This window comes from Babylonia areolata, chromosome 35 (assembly GCF_041734735.1).
Source record: "Babylonia areolata isolate BAREFJ2019XMU chromosome 35, ASM4173473v1, whole genome shotgun sequence".
In the NCBI taxonomy this organism is placed as follows: domain Eukaryota; kingdom Metazoa; phylum Mollusca; class Gastropoda; order Neogastropoda; family Buccinidae; genus Babylonia; species Babylonia areolata.
The window spans coordinates 19,113,126-19,130,778 of NC_134910.1; the positions used below are offsets into that span (position 1 = coordinate 19,113,126).

Consider the following 17,653-nt stretch of genomic DNA (forward strand, 5'->3'; position numbering starts at 1 on the left):
AGGAAGGAAGGAGACAAAACACAGAGGAAGGAGTCACAACACAGAGGAAGGAAGGAGACACAACACAGTGGAAGGAAGGAGACAAAACACAGAGGAAGGAAAGAGACACAACACGGTGGAAGGAAGGAGACAAGACAAAACACAGAGGAAGGAAGGAGACAAAACACAGAGGAAGGAAAGAGGCACAACACAGAGGAAGGAGACACAACGCAGAGGAAGGAAGGAGACACAACACAGTGGAAGGAGACACAACACAGAGGAAGGAAAGAGGCACAACACAGAGGAAGGAAGGAGACACAATGCAGAGGAAGGAAGGAAGGAAGAAGGAAGGAAGGAAGGAAGGATGGAAGGAAGGATGGAAGGAGACACAACACAGAGGAAGGAAGGAAGAAAGGAGACACAACACAGAGGAAGGACCTGTCAGAAAGGAAAGAGGACGCCCCAACCCCAACCCCCTCACTTGAAAAAAAACACCATGGACTAGTTCATCACAGCCTCTCTCCCCTTCCCTCTTTACTTCCAGCCGATTTTTGTTTTTGTTTTGTTTTGTTTTGTTTTTTACGCCATGTGTCAAAGTGGACAATATATTCTGCTGCAGCAAACCATCCATCTCGTTTTGGGGATTCAAGCTGTCGCCTGTTCACTGACCTCTCCACAGCAAGGAGGCAGCATTGCCATCCCATCACTTCCGCACAAACACACTCATATTGGGGTCAATCCACAGCCCCAAGCTGTTTTCACTTTCTCTCCCACTATCGGACAAACTGTGTCAAACCAGGTTTTGTGATGCATGTTTCTTCTTTCTTTTGATTTATGAAAAGATTCATTACTTTCATTATAATACTCTTCCAGAAGATTCCTGGGGATTACAGCATGAGAAATGAGTCTTGCATAAGAGAGCCTTCACCACTGTTGAATCACTGAATGTTCAGTCCTGCCTGTTCTTAATCACTGCAGAAAACACAAAAAAGAACCAACCCAAAAGTGGGGAAGCGAAAGTCAGATTTCACCAGGACATTCAGCACAAGCTTGGTGCTACCTAACATGAACATGAAAGAGAACAAGCCAGCACATTTTCAGAAAAAAAAATGTTCTTGTCAAACCAGGATCCAGGACCACACATTCCTTCTCTTAGTTTACAAACCAAGAGAATCTTCTTCTTGCCTGTGGTGACAGTCATGTGTGCCAGTCTGTCTGTCTATCATGAATTTTCAGCTTCGAGTTCACAAGTGTGGCTAGTGGGCTTTCAACAATAACTAACTTGAAAGAAAACCCTAAAATACCCATTCTCAAAATGATTTCAGCCAGCTCAAAAATGTGGTTCAAGTCAAAAGAAAAAAATCACAGAACAGAGTCTGATTTTGTAGAATTTTTTTTAATCCATCACTAAGTGGGAAAACCAAACTAAAATAACTTCCAATGGTGTTAAGATTCTCTCCAGGCAGGTGGTTGTTGGTGCTGATCTTTGGATCCAAGATACTCATGGAAGTCGGCAGGCAGAGTTGAGTTTAATGACCTAGTGGCAAAAAGCCCTTGAGGTCAGGCTGTTCAGGGCTGTGATCTAAGTTTGGCAAAGGTTTCCTTGTTCCAGGTCCTCCACAAAGGACTCTATACCAATTCACTGTCAGATCAAACAACATATCCCTCACACCTCTCCTTGCACTGTCACTCCTTTCCCTGAGCATGCTCCAGAAACTCTCAAACAGGACTGACATGTGGGTGAGAAGTACGACCACAGACAATAGAAACTTCTTGCGTTCTTTTCTAGAAGTTTGGCAGAGCCTGGATATAAATATCTGCCTTTTTTCTGATGAACAGCCCTGTCTCTGTCCAACCTTCCCCTCAAGGTGTCTTTAGCCATTACATGGGTTACATAAACAACATGACTTGACTGAACAGGACTGTCTGCCACATTGACATGTTTCCACAACTTACACAGCCTCCAGCACCGGACCATCAATTAACCAAACAAAATGAAATGGACTGTCTCCGTCTGCGTGTTCATGGTCTGTGAGAATTTTCACCACATGTCTAGGGCAGTTTCGCCATGACTCAGACTTACTCTCCTTGAGGGAGATCCTATCATGTGAGTGGAAATAAAAGGAAATTAATCAACCATTTGTAAAAAGCCAAAAAAAAATCCGCCTATAATATATACTTCACCCTATTTTTTGCATGTATGGTTTTGATTTTTGCGTTTTTTTGTTGTTGTTTTTTTTGTTGTTTTCACAAGTAGATGACCCAGAAAAAAATGTAGTTTATATGTCATGCGGTGCATGCTAACTTCCCTATTGGAGGAACAAAATGGTAAGATAAGCATTGAAATTCAAGTTCACACCCCTACTCATAGCCCCAGCAAAAAACAGTTTTTAAGGTTAAAGGTTGAACTTTGACTTGACTTTTGATGCCTCTTCTCTTTGCTTGTGGGCAATGACATCAAGGCCTGGAATCATTTCTGCTTTCTCTCTCTCCCTCTCTCCTAAGTTTGGTTTACACATCCACACATAAAATACACATGCTTGTTGGTTTCTTGGTTGGGGGTTGTTTTTTTGTTTTTTTCGGGGGGGAGGGGGTGGTGGTGGTGGGGGTGCTTTTTGCTGTTGTTGTTGTTGTTGTTGCATGTTTGTTTAGCAAGAACTGACCTGAGGATGAGAAATTTTGCATTTTCACCCAACAACTATTATTAAACCACCCTTTTTTTTATCAACTACTTTAAACCACCAAGCAGTGTTGATCGTTACATGAAAGCTGTCTTTCAATGCATTTCCCCCTTTGACAGTGAATGTTTCCCATCCTTCACAGTTACATATGAAGACAGTACAGCGGCGAGGCACGGTCACCACGCTGAAGGGATCGCTGGTGCAACAGGGAAATGGGATTAATGGGATGAGGGTGAGAACGGGGGTGGATTGGGAGGGGAGAGGTCTGGAAAGAGAGAGGGAGAGGGTGTGGAGAATAAAAGATTAGTGACAGGCATGTATGTGAAAGGTCACTAACTCATTACATCGCAAATGGGAAGCAGCTAACTAAAACATGTACACAATGCAGAACAAACAAGTTATCCCCACAGAACTTTGAATATTTTACATCACGTCTAAACAGCATGTTGATGTAAAAGTCCAAACGATGTACATTTTTCATCTTCAATCAAAGGAAGCTTGAAACCCCTCTCTTTGTCTCTGTCACTGAGAGAAGAGAGGGTGACAGGGGAGATGGAGATTGGGAGGGGAAAGGGCCTGAGATTATAAAGAGAGAGAAAGGGGGAAGGAGGGGTTGATGTGGGTGGAAAAGGGGGTTATGGACAGGCACTGCACCTTATGTGCCACAAGCCATGATATGAGAATTATCAACAGCGACTCATCTGCCCAAAGCTGCAGTCGTTCACAACTGCTACCACCAACACATTTTCTTCATGGAGTGCACTGCACTCTTTTCTGCAAACCAGCCAGTTATTCCTCCGCACAGATATCTAGGCCAAGTGATATTCATATACAAATCTTAAAAAAACACAGGAAAGTGGGGTTAGAAGGAACTGAGATAGGAAGGAGACTGAGGGACTTTGGGTAGTTAGGGACTGGCATAATAATTATATGTGTGGGTTTCGAAACCTGTTCCATGGCAAACAGGAAGTAAAACTGAAACGCTGCTTACAATAGTAATCTCTACAGATAATATGATACTTTACCTCACATCTTGACAGCATGTTGATGTAAAAAATAAAAAAAAGACTAAGTGATCTCTACAGATGATATAATACTTTATGTCACATCTTGACAGCTTGTTGATGTGATAAGTCTAAATGACATTGGGCTTGCATCAAAGAACTCCTGTATTCTCTCTTTGAGTCTGACCACAAAAGAATGAGACTGAGAGGATGGATATGGGACCTTGTGAGGGAAAAGGGCAGTGGACTGAAAGAGAAGAGAGAAGGGAAGGGTGAACTATGGGGAAAGAAATGGGTCAGGGACAGGCATTATGTGCCACAAGCCATTACATGGGTATTACCAACATCAGCAGCAACCAGTCTGCAGTAATCACTTACATGGAGTGCTGTCTCCTCTCTTCTACAAATCCACCAATCATTAAAAGCTGCCTCTGCACAGAACTTATCTCCATTGAAAATCAACCCGCCTTCAGTGAAATGGAGTCGTACTGTCCACAATGTCTGCTCCTTGTCTAGTGTTCAGAAGCCCCTTATAAAAGGGTTGTCGATTGTGAGGAAACAGTGCATGAAATTAAGAGAGAAAGGAGGGGACAGAAGGAGGGGGTTGTGGGGGAGGGGAATGGTTAAAGGACAGCTGTGTGCTATGCACCACTGAGTTGGGATTGATGAGGTATTGGCTTTCGTGCCCTTCAAGTTGGTCGGTGCTGGGGTCTCCATGTTTTCGCAAGTTGAGGTCTGGGTAATAGAGAGCGATGTTGAACAGGGGACAGTGGGTCCAGGAATTTCCCACCCCCACCCTCTTAGAAACCCAGATCAACCTCAGCCCAAGAACAAGCCTGGGCATCACCCTTCCAAAGGCAGCCAGGACACCCCTTGGAATGCCAGAAAAACAGCCAGGACATCAATCTGTGTGTGTGTGTGTGTGTGTGTGTGTGTGTGTGCATTCTCAAATGCACTGATGTGCCCCTTTGCCTGCATCTTTCTTTTCACTGCCGTTCACTCTGCTCTGACTGATAACTATAGAACTGACGGTTGTGTTTGTGTTTGTGTGTGTGTGTGTCATGCAGGCTGATCACAGGATCAATACAGACACCATCTAATCCCTTGCTCCCTTTGCATCACTCTGGTATCACCTTTCTTTTTTTTTCCTTTAAGCAACTCTTAATGAATAAAGAACTATTCATCTTCTGCTTGTATGTCTTGTGTATGAGAAGGGTGGGGTAGGTGGGAGTATGTAGGGAGGGAGTGTGTGTGTGCGTGCGCACACACATGCACACTCATATGCATGGTCCCTCCTTTCCTTTACTCCACTCTCTTTTGTCATGATTTTTTTTTTCTTTTCAATCAATAAAGTTATTCTTATTTTCTGCTTGTGTGTGAGGCAGAGTGTGTGTGTGTGTGTGTGTGTGTGTTAGAATTTGTGGGTGTGTAGGTATGAGCCCAGGTATTGTCATTTACATGAAAAGACGCTAACTAAAGAAACACTGTAAGAAAACTATTTTCCCAATATTGCTTCAATATTTACATTTTAATTTCTTTCTAATGCACTATTCCAACACAGTCGTTCTTTGGAGCATCAATGATTCTCTGCCATGGGTTAAACTTATTACGTTTGGACAGTGCAAGGGAGAAAATTCATCTAAGGAAAACTGCATAACAAATTTGGAACATTTCAGACTTGCATCCCTTTGGTTGGCTATTCCTTAAATCACACATGAATGCATACCCACTCGTACACACACACATGCACGCATTCTACTAGTATGCCAATGGCACATCTTGATTATGAGAGAGGTGGGGATGGAAGATTGGCGGGAGGAAGAGAAAGAGAGGGAGGGAGAGAGAAAGAAAAAAAAAAAAAACAGGGAGAGAGAAAGGGAGAGAAATCAGACTGGAGGGAGAGGACAGAGACAGACAGAAAGATGAATAGAATAGAAGGAACACATGCTTTAGAGGGAAACACACACGCACACAAACACACACACTGCACACACACACAAACATGTATCACACAATTCCAAACAACACAAACGCAAGCACACTGATGAACACACCTGACAAAACACCACAGAATGAACCAACACTGCCGCACTTACTTTCCACGCCCTTGTCTCCAATGCGACACATCTCAAACGACAGGTGCACAAGTGTCTTGTTCTTCATCACCCCCTGTGACAAACATGACCAAACACTTCAATCACTCTGGATCATGTAGATGCCATTCCAGTTCAGTTTTTCTGGGTGTTGGGGTGCAAGTGGGAAGAAGGAAAGGGTAACTACTAACTTATTGCATCACTGATTGTTTACAAACATTCAGAAGTTCCAAATAACAAAGCTCTTCAAAGTTCAACTTACGAACTAAAAACAGCTTGGAAAATGTCCTTTTTTTTCTATGTTTAATCCAGATTTGGTATTGGCTGACAAAGTTTTTCCACACACACCTTACTCACACACACACACACACACACACACACATAAAACTCACAAGACTCACTTTGTTTATATGTGTCAGCCAACAAAAGAAGCTATCACAAGCAGAATGCTTTCCACAGAAACAAACTTTGATGGAAGATGGCTGACAAAGAGTTATAAACTAATGTTGTGCACACATACATGCGCGTGCACACGCACACACACACACAAAATCAGTTGAGCATACTTTCTCTTAACTTCAGCTCTACTGTAGCTGGTTTTGGATGTAGGCACATACTTTTAAAATTACAACTTCCCATCAGGTTTTTCCTCCCGTGAAAGAAGGTACCCCAGTTATTTTTTCCCAATAACATGCGATCTATGGCCCCAGCATCTGGAACAGTCACTGATTTTTATATTTTTTTCCAGAACTGATGGCTGTTTTCACAGATGGCAGTGACTGATTATTATAAGTAATATAATACAGCCTGGGTCCAGAGGCTGCTAATCTGATATGCATGTCTTAATACCAAACAAAGCAAAATAAAATGAAATACTGTGTAAGAAAAAAAAAAAGGCTAAAATGCCAATGCTGAGACCTATATACCATGAAAATCCTCACACCCATGTATACTAGAACAACAGGCCAGTATGCCTGTTTCCCCTTCTCCTCCCCACTACCCTCCTCAGGCTACCCACCCCCATCTCCCCTCAAACCCCCCCCCCCCCCTCCCCACGCAGACAGTGAGACACATCCAACAAGAGACAACCCACCTTCATCAATGCGTTGATGTCTCGGTCCCGAAGTGGCACCCCTGTGAGCTCAATGAACATGAGGGTGGGCGTGACCTGGAGGCAGCTCTGCAGGGCCTTGCACAGACGGAAGGTGATCTCCTTAGAGCGGATGGAAGGCGTCTTCCGCCTTATCACTGTGGCACGCTTTTCTGCAAGGGTTGAGGTCAAACATAAGGGGGCACCATGGCAGAATCAGGCTCTGGACTACTGATCCAGTGTTCACCAGTCATCACGATTTGAGGCCCCGTTTTAGCATGGTGTTGTGGCCTAGGGAGAGGTACTTTATTCCTCACTCTACTGTTTTATGCAAAACCCTGGACACAGTGAATGTGAATCCACTGCCTTGATGGCTGTAAAAGCCTATGGGACATTTCACTTTTAAGGAAGGTGGGAGGCAGGATGTACAAAAATGAATTAATAACAAAATCAACAAGCTGATTTATGGAATTACATATAACAGTGACTGCTGATTATGGCATAGTTAAGAAATGACTGCTGTTGTTTATAGTAGCCCACTAACAAATAGACATATGAAGTGCTGTATAACACTAACAGCAAGAACTGATAATGGCATAGTAAAGAAGTTGTTGTTACTTACACTTGCCAATCAATAAATTAATAAAATTATGCATAACAGAAAGAGCTGATTAGAAAGTAAAGAAGTTGCTGTTGTTGTTACTTACACTTGCCAGTAAATGAAATTATGCATAACAGAAAGAGCTGATTATGGCATAGTAATATTAGACTGTTGTTATTTCTTATACTAGCCCACAAAGTCATGTATAACAGCAAGAGCTGATTTTGATATGGTTAAGATATGAGGCTGTTGGTGGTAGTGTTGCAATACTAACCCAGCTGACCATGTCAGGGTAAAATACCACCAAAACCCTCCAAAATTAATACTGAATATTTGCAAAAAAAACGTATACAAAGAAAGAAGTTGTGTAACCAATTCTTGACTGCTTGTCATGTGTGGCAAGGCATTGTTTTGCACTGTAGTATACTGCAGTGCAGTGCACAGCAATGTAGTGTAGTGTAGTGGAGTGGAGGGGAGTGAACTGGGCAGTGTTTTGCAGCGTAGTGCAGTAGTGGAGTGTTACACTGCAAACATATACCAAATGATATTGTACCATTATCATTATGGCTAAGTTACTTCTTAACTCGTAACATGTATCAGCCTAAACTACACTGATACACTAGAGTGGAGGAGAAAGAATTGACTGTGTCAAAATAAAGAGGGCGGGGACAAAAATAAGACAAAATGTCCTAACCCACCCAAACACAACTGGACATTTGTCCTTTTCACATCAAGATGAAACAAATAGGTCATTGCATACCCCGAAAACAGAGTATGGCTGCCTACATGGCGGGGTAAAAACGGTCATACACGTAAAAGCCCACTCGTGTGCATACGAGTAAACGTGGGAGTTGCAGCCCACGAACGCAGAAGAAGAAGAAGAAGAAGAAGGTCATTGCATTTTTTCATGACGAGGCAAAAGTTGTTAATCAGCTGTGATAAAAATGACAAGCTCTTATCACACAATATCAATAGAATAGAATAGAATATGTCTTTATTACCAAGTGCACCGGGATCACAAGGAATACTGGGGAGGGGGGGGGGGGGGGAGTACGTAACAAGGTACAAACATAAATCGTAATCGGACTCCCTGCTGGAGCCTGCACTAGTGGGTCACAGTAAAGTATGTGCAGTTAAATCAAAAATGTTAAATCAAAATAAATCAATGTTACTATTATAAAGACTGATGTACTTTGAAGAAAATTCACTGGACATAAATAATATGAAAATGAAGTCTTGAGAATGAATATGAATGTGAAGTATTAAAAATGAAGAGTACACCCACTCACTCATTCTCTCACTCTCTCTGTGCCTTTGTGTCAAAAACTGTGATGGATAAAAGCTGATGTTTTCTGAGTGTTTCTTTTTCATTTGCACCCTTTCCACTGACATGCATTCTTTTCCCATTTGAAGAATTTCAACAACTGTTTTCAAGATTTCAGACAATGAACCGAAGGGCTTCTTTGACTGTTTATACACTTTATCCCTGGAAACCTTTTATATTTTCTATGGGAACCTTGAGAAATGGTCTGACACATGGTGCATGTGCTGGAAACATTGTGTCCTGGTCAATCAAACACAATGACATCAGCCGAAACTGATTCAATGTTGCATGCGCAATGACACTGACTTTGTTCCAATTTCTCACATACAAAGTCCGAGCTAAAAAATAAATGTATTGGACGGTGACCTTGCCGATAAAAAAGTAATGAGACACTTGTCCTCATAAGGAATAAAATGATCGAACATTTTCAACCCTTTAGTGGAATGTGTCTATGCTGATGTGCACGCATGAGAGGGTTGGAAAGATTTTTTGCCTAAATTACCAGTAGTTTCACAGGCTGACTGCAGCAGCAAACAAACGAAACCAGTGACACAGCTACTGTAATGTTGTTGCACAGGCAGGTGACAATACCGTCCTCACTTTCAGAGGAAACAACAAAAAGTTTGCAAGCATCTCCACCATGTATACAGCCTCACACACACGCTCACACACATGCAGAGAACACTTACACACACACACACACACACACAGACAATCAATCAACATACCATCAGCATCAGAGGGTGGGGTGAAGTGGCTGCGAATGGCCACATATTCTAGACTCTTGTTGATCTGTAGTGTGTGGATGATGGGTGGCCAGTCTGGGGCTCTGAAAACATCAGTTGACAGAACATCTAAAAACATACTCTTTTTTTCAAGTAAACATTCTAACTTTATGTGTTATTGTTTTTATCTGTCCCAGATACTATGGCATAGTTGTCAGCTGTGAAGAGAGAGAGTGAAAGTATGGGTGCATGTGTTCAATGAGTTTCTTCTGAAATAGTTGTTGTTAAATCCTCCTATATTAATACCAGGTGCCTGTTCAGAAACTAATGCCTTTTCAGGAGTAACTTGGCAGGAAAACAACCATAATACATGGCTGTTCTATCAGCTATTTCTTATGAATTATGGATGACATGAAATATGGGATCTTAAATTTTAATGTGCATTTTTTTATGTTCTGCTTGTGCATGTATGTTATATACGTATGTGTTTTTATGGAATGTATTTCTTTTTAATCTAAGCATTATCAACTTGACATTTTTATTGTTTGGTGGATCATGCTTTTTTATTCGTTCTGTGAACGCATTGGATTGAGCTGTTGTAATGTTTTCATGTTACGTTTACATCTGGCTCAATGATGTAAGGCGCTTTGAGCACCATTAGTACTGGATATCACGCCATAGAAAAGTTATGAATTATTATTATTATTATATATATATATATATATATATATATATATATATGAGGGGGTTCAGGCACTAACAATATAAACAAAAAATAGACTTACCTGACTCTGTCAGCATTGATGTCCAGGATGCCAGAAGACAGATTGGCCTTGACGGCTGCCAGTGGCACTGAATCCTGCAGGGCGCACAGATTGTCATAGTGACTCTCAAAGTCGTATGCCCCCCGCTGCCGCGCCTGAACGCTCTCAATCATGTTCCTGTACGCCTCCCGCCGATGGTCCGAGAGCAATGCGATCTTGGCTGCACACATGACCACTAATGACAAAGTCATGTGAAACTGTTATAATCTCTAACAATAATGTATGTCCTCAAGACGGATTTATTTGTGAAACAAAGTATTTATCACGCAATGCATGTATGTAATATTATAATAGAAGAGAATGTTGAACTGCATTGCTCTGTTCATGCAATGATATAAGCATACTCATAACACTGCACAGCAGCTGGCGTGCCCTGATAAGGAATGCAGTGAGGATATTCAAAGACCACCATCACCAATGCCTTGCAGCTGCTTGAGACTGGCGACATTGTTGTATCTGCCCCTGCCCTGCCTGCTGGTGTCCCATGTCCCACCTGCTGACTGCATATAAGCTGATGAATTTGAGCTCTGAAGCCACATGCATGTCCATCGATGGTGTCTGCTGATTATCACATAATGCATAGTCATTTTTGGTTTTCTCAAGAGATAACCAAGAATACTGTATCATGATGTACTGTTATGAAATGTGCACTGTACTGTACAGTACTGCCCTGTATTTTACTGCTTAATAGCTGTAATGTAAAGACAGTACACAATGTGTGTTGTTTTCATATGCAGTGCATTGTATAGACTATAGTGTATTGTTGTGTATTGCAATGCATTGCACTGTATTGTATTGTATTGTATTGTATTGTATTATACTGTATTGTATCAAATCATTATTTGACACACAGATTTCTCTGTGTGAAATTCAGACTGCGCTCCCTAAGAAGAACACACAACACTGCAGCACCTCCCTTTTTGATTATCTTCTTTTAGCAATGTTAATATCAAAGTAGATGTTTTTCTACAGAATTTTGCCAGAGACAACCCTGTTGTTGCCATGGATTCTTTTACATGTGCTAAGTGCAAGCTGCACACAGAATGTATTTATTATCTCATCTGAAAGACAACCCTGACCACTAATCAAGATCAAGTTAAGGGGGGAGTATCAGAATCAGTGTCAGTAGCTCAAGGAGGCTTCACTGCGTTCGGACAAATCCATATATGCTACACCACATCTGCCAAGCAAATGCCTGACCAGCAGCATAACCCAACGCACTTAGTCAGGCCTTGACAAAAAAAAGATAATGATAATAATAATAACATTAAATAAAAATAAATCAAAAAGACAATAATGATGATAAATAAGCAAATAAATGTAAAACATGCAGACACGCATTCACACACGCACACATGCACAACAGATATGCAACAAACAGGAAGTTTCACAGATATGAAAGCAAAAATCATATTCCGACTACGCACGGGGCACTGCCGCCTGCGAGACCACATGTACCGAATGAAGCTGTCACACACTCCTGACTGCCCGTGTAAGACAGGCCCACAAACCCTGGAGCACATCCTGCAGTCCTGCCTCCTGTATCAAGATGCACGGACGCAGCAGTGGCCCTATGGAGCCACGCTGGCAGAAAAGCTCTGGGGCACCAAAGAAGACCTCATCAAGACCACCACCTTCATTTCCAGCATAGGACTGCAAGTCTGAGACCATGATCATGGGGAATGCAGAAGAAGAAGAAGAAAGCAAAAACACACATAAACATACACAAGCCCCGACACACACACACACACACACACACCATCTCCCAAATTACCCTGCACCTCCCTCCCCCCTCTCCGCCCATCCCTCCCACCCCCGCCTTCCCCCTCCTCCACACTCATTCCTAGGCTACATATCGCAGCTTCCACGGCACACACACACACACACAACACACACACGCATACTTACTTTTCAAGCACACACACATACGCCCATATCCCCCACCCCCCCACTCCACTCCCCTACACACACACACATATACGAAAATTTTTATTTATATATATATATATATATATATGCACACCTGCACGTTCCAATATTCCATTGCTCCCACAGTACAGACATGCATACACACACATACCTCATCCTCTACACACACACACACACACACACACACACACACGCACGCACGCACGCACACACAGTCACACACACGCACACACACATACACACACGTGCACAGAGCTCTCCTGATACACATGTACACTTACACACTCGCGCACACACACATGCACACAAACACACCTACACACGCAGACACACACACACAGAGGGAGGCTGCCACTGACTGGCTGCAAGAGGGATGGGAAAAGATCTCTGATGCCATAACGTGGCGTCTGGCGTGTTGCTCAGTCAATTGTATTTGGAAAAGCCCACAGAGACTGTTCCGTTTTGAAAAAATTTGCGCAATGTTGGTTTGGAAATGATGCCAATATTCGTTTTATTTGCAAAGCATCGTGCTCTACCTTTCATGCTAGACTTACGGTCACTCCCTCTCTCTACCTTTATTTCTTTCAGGCGATTGATGGTGTGACGGCCTTGTACCTGTTCTTTTTGGTATTCTTTGACTTTTCTGAGGATTTCCGATTTTCCTAGTTGTAGGCTGCTCGTTGTTATTGCATTACCAGCAAGTCTGTCAGCTTGCTCATTTCCCATAACACCTGCATGTCCCGGGCAGTATGACCATGTAAGTTTTTTTAATCTGAAAGTTGTAATTGCCTCATGTCACTCTGGGCTTCTCATTCCACTTTCAATTTTCTGTGTCAGGTTCATTGAGTCCATTAGAATCATGGCATGTTGGTTTCTGGGCATATGGATAGATGATAGCCACTGGAGAACATATGTCACAGCTTCAGCTTCCATCGTTAGGCTTGAGGTTGTGACTTTGTAGGCAGCATTCTCTTCCCTAATTGTTTTTCTATTTTGTTTTGCAGTGATTCCCCAACTGGAATGGTCTTTGGTGACTGAGCCATCTGTGCATATGATGATGTCCTCTTCTTTACTGTTTTCTTCTATGAGTAGCTTCACTTCTGCATCAGTTTTGCCTTCTGGCCATTCCCGACAATGTCTTCCTAGAGTGGGTGAAATGGCTGTGTTGAATAGATGATTGAGGTTTTCGGGGTTTTCCTCCCATTCTTTTGTTTCCTTCAGGTCTTGTAGTCGGCATACTAGCTGGATTGTGTCTTCTGCTCGGCCCATCCATGATCTTCCTCATCCCAGACAGCTGCCTTTTGCTTCGTTGACTGCATCATGCAGTGGGTTTTAAGGGTTTTCTAATGCTCTGAAGTAGGTCTTAACCTGTCCTAACTTGTTTCTGACTAGCACTGAAGGAAGGTCAAGCAGGTATCGCATGGTTTCCGCAGGCGTGTAATTTGTTGTTCCAAGGATCAGTCTATTAGCTTCATTTTGAACTCTCTCTAATTTTAGTCGATCACACTGAGAATGAGTGATTGATATAGCAGGAAGAGGTGGTGTTGTTCGATACCTTTGGCTGCCATTGCTTTTAACTTTAAGACTGAAAGACCCTTTTTGCATTTGAGAACAGTATTTTCCATATGTTTTCTGAAGGTAGCATCCTGCTGAACTGTATTCCTAGGTAGCGTAGGCATTGGGTTTTCTCAATCTGAATTCCATCGAATGACACAGGTGGTGGTAAATGTCATTCTGTCAAATGAAACAGGGGGGAGTAAAAATCCCAGATGGTTTAACATTGACTAAAACAAAGGTTGTTTCAATGTTTGTGTATATAAAAGAAAGGTTGTTTGCATCCTTGAGTTGGATTAGTAAATAATAATAATAATGGATACTTATATAAGCACACTCTCCACAAATCTGCTCTGGGTGCTTTGCAAACACTTGTTTACATAATACATTTCTTCAATGTTATGTAAACACAACAAAATGTGACCAACAAACTACACACACACACACACACACACACACACACACACACGTGTACACACACACAATTTATACATTTTGACATATATATATGAACATAGCAGCTACCCTCCATACATATACACACAAAGGCAACATAAACACACACATGCACAAACAGACGCACAAACACACACAGCCACCCAAATGCACACATGCACACACACACACACACACACACACACACTTTATACATTTTGACATATATATATGAACATAGCAGCTACCCTCCATACATATACACACAAAGGCAACATAAACACACACATGCACAGACGCACAAACACACACAGCCACCCAAATGCACACACGCACACACACACACACACACAGTTACACACACGCACGCACACACACAAGCGACCAAACATACGAACACACACAAATACACATTCGTATATATAATATATCCTATGCATGTGTATGTGTACACAGTATGTATACAAAGTACACTATAGTATAAATACTCATAGTCAAGCACACCACATGCAAAGAAGATGACCTGCCACAACTAAATGTACTGCTGGGGGAAGAGGTAAGTTTTGAGACCAGATCTGAAAGAGGCAAGGGAGTCAGAATGACGGAGGTTATCAGGGAGCCTGTTCCACATCTTAGGCAACTGAAAAAGCAAAAAAGGATCTGTCTATAGATCTTACTTCTGACATGAGGTATCCTGAGAAATTGAGTATCAGAGGAAGAAAAGAGCTGGTGAGACAGACTATAGATATGGAGGAGTTCAGAAAGAAACTCTGGTCCAGATCAGCTGACTGCACAGCAAAAGTCAGAGTGGATAGCTTATAGTCTATCCACTCAGAAACAGGAAACCAGTGGACAGGCTGAAGGATAGGAGAAACATGGTCAAATTTAGAAGCTCTGCAAATGAGTCTGGCAGCATTACTCTAAACTCGTTTAAATCTGTCTAACAGATACTTGCGAAGGTCGGCCAAAAGAGAATTGCAGCAATCTAATCTTGAAAGCGCATACAAGTGTTTAGGCTGCGTCAGTTGAGAGTTAGTGTGGATAGAACTGATTCAATGCAGTTCCAGGTAGGAAACTTTATAGATATTTGAAATGTGCTGTTGGAAGGAAAAAGACTGGTCTAGGATTATGCCAAGACTGCGAACAGAACTATGGAGAAAGTAAAATGGGTGTGCTATTGATAAGAACAAAGTCAGGAAAGAAAGGATGTTGACAAAACGTTTTTGGGCAGGCTATCATTAAATGATTAATTCAGTCTTATCATCATTTAGCTGCAGCTATTGAGAGTATTAAGAGTCATCCAGTCCTTTTTTCGTCAGCAATGCACTCCAGTGTTGGAGTCACTAGTGCATCAATTTCAGCTATGGAGGCCAACTGATAAAGTTGAGTGTCATCAGCAAAGCTCCCATGCGACATCGCATAATGACAGATGACATCCAACACAGGAGCCACATACAGCACAAAAGAACGGGACCTAGGACGGACCCCTGTGGGACACCATATCTGAGGACATCTATACACAAGAGTATATACCATTTACACACTTTCTGTGTATGATCTGACAGGTAAAACATGATCCATGCTAGTGCAGTGTCACGAATACCAAATGAAGTTTTAAGTCTGTTCAAGAGGATAGGTTGATAGTGTCAAAGGCTACTGACAGGTCTAAAAGAGTCATCAAATCCAGAGGGCAAATCACTGACTATTCTAAGAAGGGCCATTTCACAGCTATGACCACGCCTATAAGCTGACTAGTGAGAAACTAAGTAATCTGTTCCAGATATTGAGATAAGTTAAGAGCTGAGACAATACAATCTTTTCTAGCAATTTTTATCAAAATGACAGATTTGGTGCAGGTCAATAATTTTTCAAATAATTATGATCCAAAGATGGTTTCTTGATGAGCAGACATACAACAGCGGATCTGAACTTGAACTGAAGCTTTCAAGAAAACAAACAGATGATAAGGAAGAAATGATGAATACAAAAAATGATTGACGATCTGTTGAGAACCACTGTGCGGTACTATTTATACAAACACAGAATATTGTACTGTAATGTTATAAAAGTGTTATGAAAATGTGTCATGGCTGTACACTGTTCATTCTATCACTCTGTGTGTGTGTGTGTGTGTGTGTGTGTGTGTGTGTGTGTGTGTGTGTGATTACATCAATACATGTATCAAATATAATAGTTAAATTATATTACAAAAACAAATACAGATACTAAGATACACATATGTACATAATAGTTTTGATACATGCATGTGTTTATGTGTGTGTGCATGCATTGTCAGTATCAGGGTGGGTCACTGTGTGGGAGGGTTGGAGGGGAGAGAGGGATGGCGTATGTCATGTGCATGCAGGCAAATTTCTGTGTAAATGTTTAAATCACTCAGATATTCAATCATCCATCTGTGTGTGTGTGTGCGCGCGTGCATATCTATACAGTGTGTGTGCATGTGTGTGGGTGGGTGGGTGGGCGGGTGTACGTGTGGATGTACATCAATTGTGAATTTTTTTTTCAAATACAGTACATAACAAGATGCTTCATGATGTGAGTATGTTTGTTAGAGAGAGAAGGGGTGAAGGGAGTGACCAAATCAGCAAGTATACCAAAATCAGAAGATGCTTGGCTGCCAGTTTCATGTATGATGTCTGTGAAATGAAAACATCTGTTTTGAGCACCACATGTATTATGTTCTTTTCATATATAAAATGTTACACTATTCCAGTTTTAGAGTCATTTATACTGTGCCAAAATCAAACATCTAGTGATGTACAGATATTGTGATGACTGGGCAACAAAGTCTTGTTGAGCTGTTTCTCAAAGCTATGAGTAAATGACTGTTTTGAGAAATAAGTATGTGCAGTATTTTTACCTAAATTTACATTGTTATGAGACACAGTCGTAAAATTAAAAAAATGATCCATGATGGGCATGTTACTCTCAAACTTAACAAACTAGCGACGTCTGATTCCGTGCATGTTGAAGCTTGCTCAAAGAGAACATGAAAAACCAGAGTCCATGAACGTACCGCATAAAGGGATATCCTGGGAAATAAAACCGGTGAGAGGCAAAGCAGCTGTTAGCCAGATAACGTTGAATGATCAGAATGAAACTATAGCGTCCGTAACAGTGGCTTTTCAGAGCTTGAAAAAATTTTGTTTATCTCGTTTCTATCAACTTGTAAACTGGCGCCATACTTTATGACGTATACTCATTCTTGGGGGAAAGGCAGGAGGCAAAGCACAAAAACTGATGTCGTCATTTGCTTTGTTTGATTTATATCATGTTGTTGATATGAATCATTGCAGCATATTACGTTCTCTGTTTATACAAATGTGTAGGTTTTTCCCCTTTTCCTTATACATATAAAAAAGATTCAAAAAGAATAATATTCTGGGGTAAGGG

General features: G+C 41.6%; 1 protein-coding gene across 2 annotated transcripts in view; it reads right to left on the minus strand.

Moving 5' to 3' along the window:
* LOC143277886 (centrosomal protein of 78 kDa-like) overlaps nucleotides 1-17,460 on the minus strand; it is a 191,440-nt gene extending 173,980 nt beyond the window's left edge. For both annotated transcript variants that reach the window (XM_076582838.1, XM_076582837.1), the window contains exons 1-5: nucleotides 17,277-17,460; nucleotides 10,283-10,481; nucleotides 9,501-9,601; nucleotides 6,851-7,020; nucleotides 5,761-5,833 (exon numbers count right to left, since the gene is read on the minus strand). In XM_076582838.1, the coding sequence (XP_076438953.1) occupies nucleotides 5,761-5,833; nucleotides 6,851-7,020; nucleotides 9,501-9,601; nucleotides 10,283-10,434 (496 nt within the window). In that variant the 5' untranslated portion in view covers nucleotides 10,435-10,481; nucleotides 17,277-17,460. The remainder of the gene's footprint in view (nucleotides 1-5,760; nucleotides 5,834-6,850; nucleotides 7,021-9,500; nucleotides 9,602-10,282; nucleotides 10,482-17,276) is intronic.
* Nucleotides 17,461-17,653: the final 193 nt, after the last annotated feature.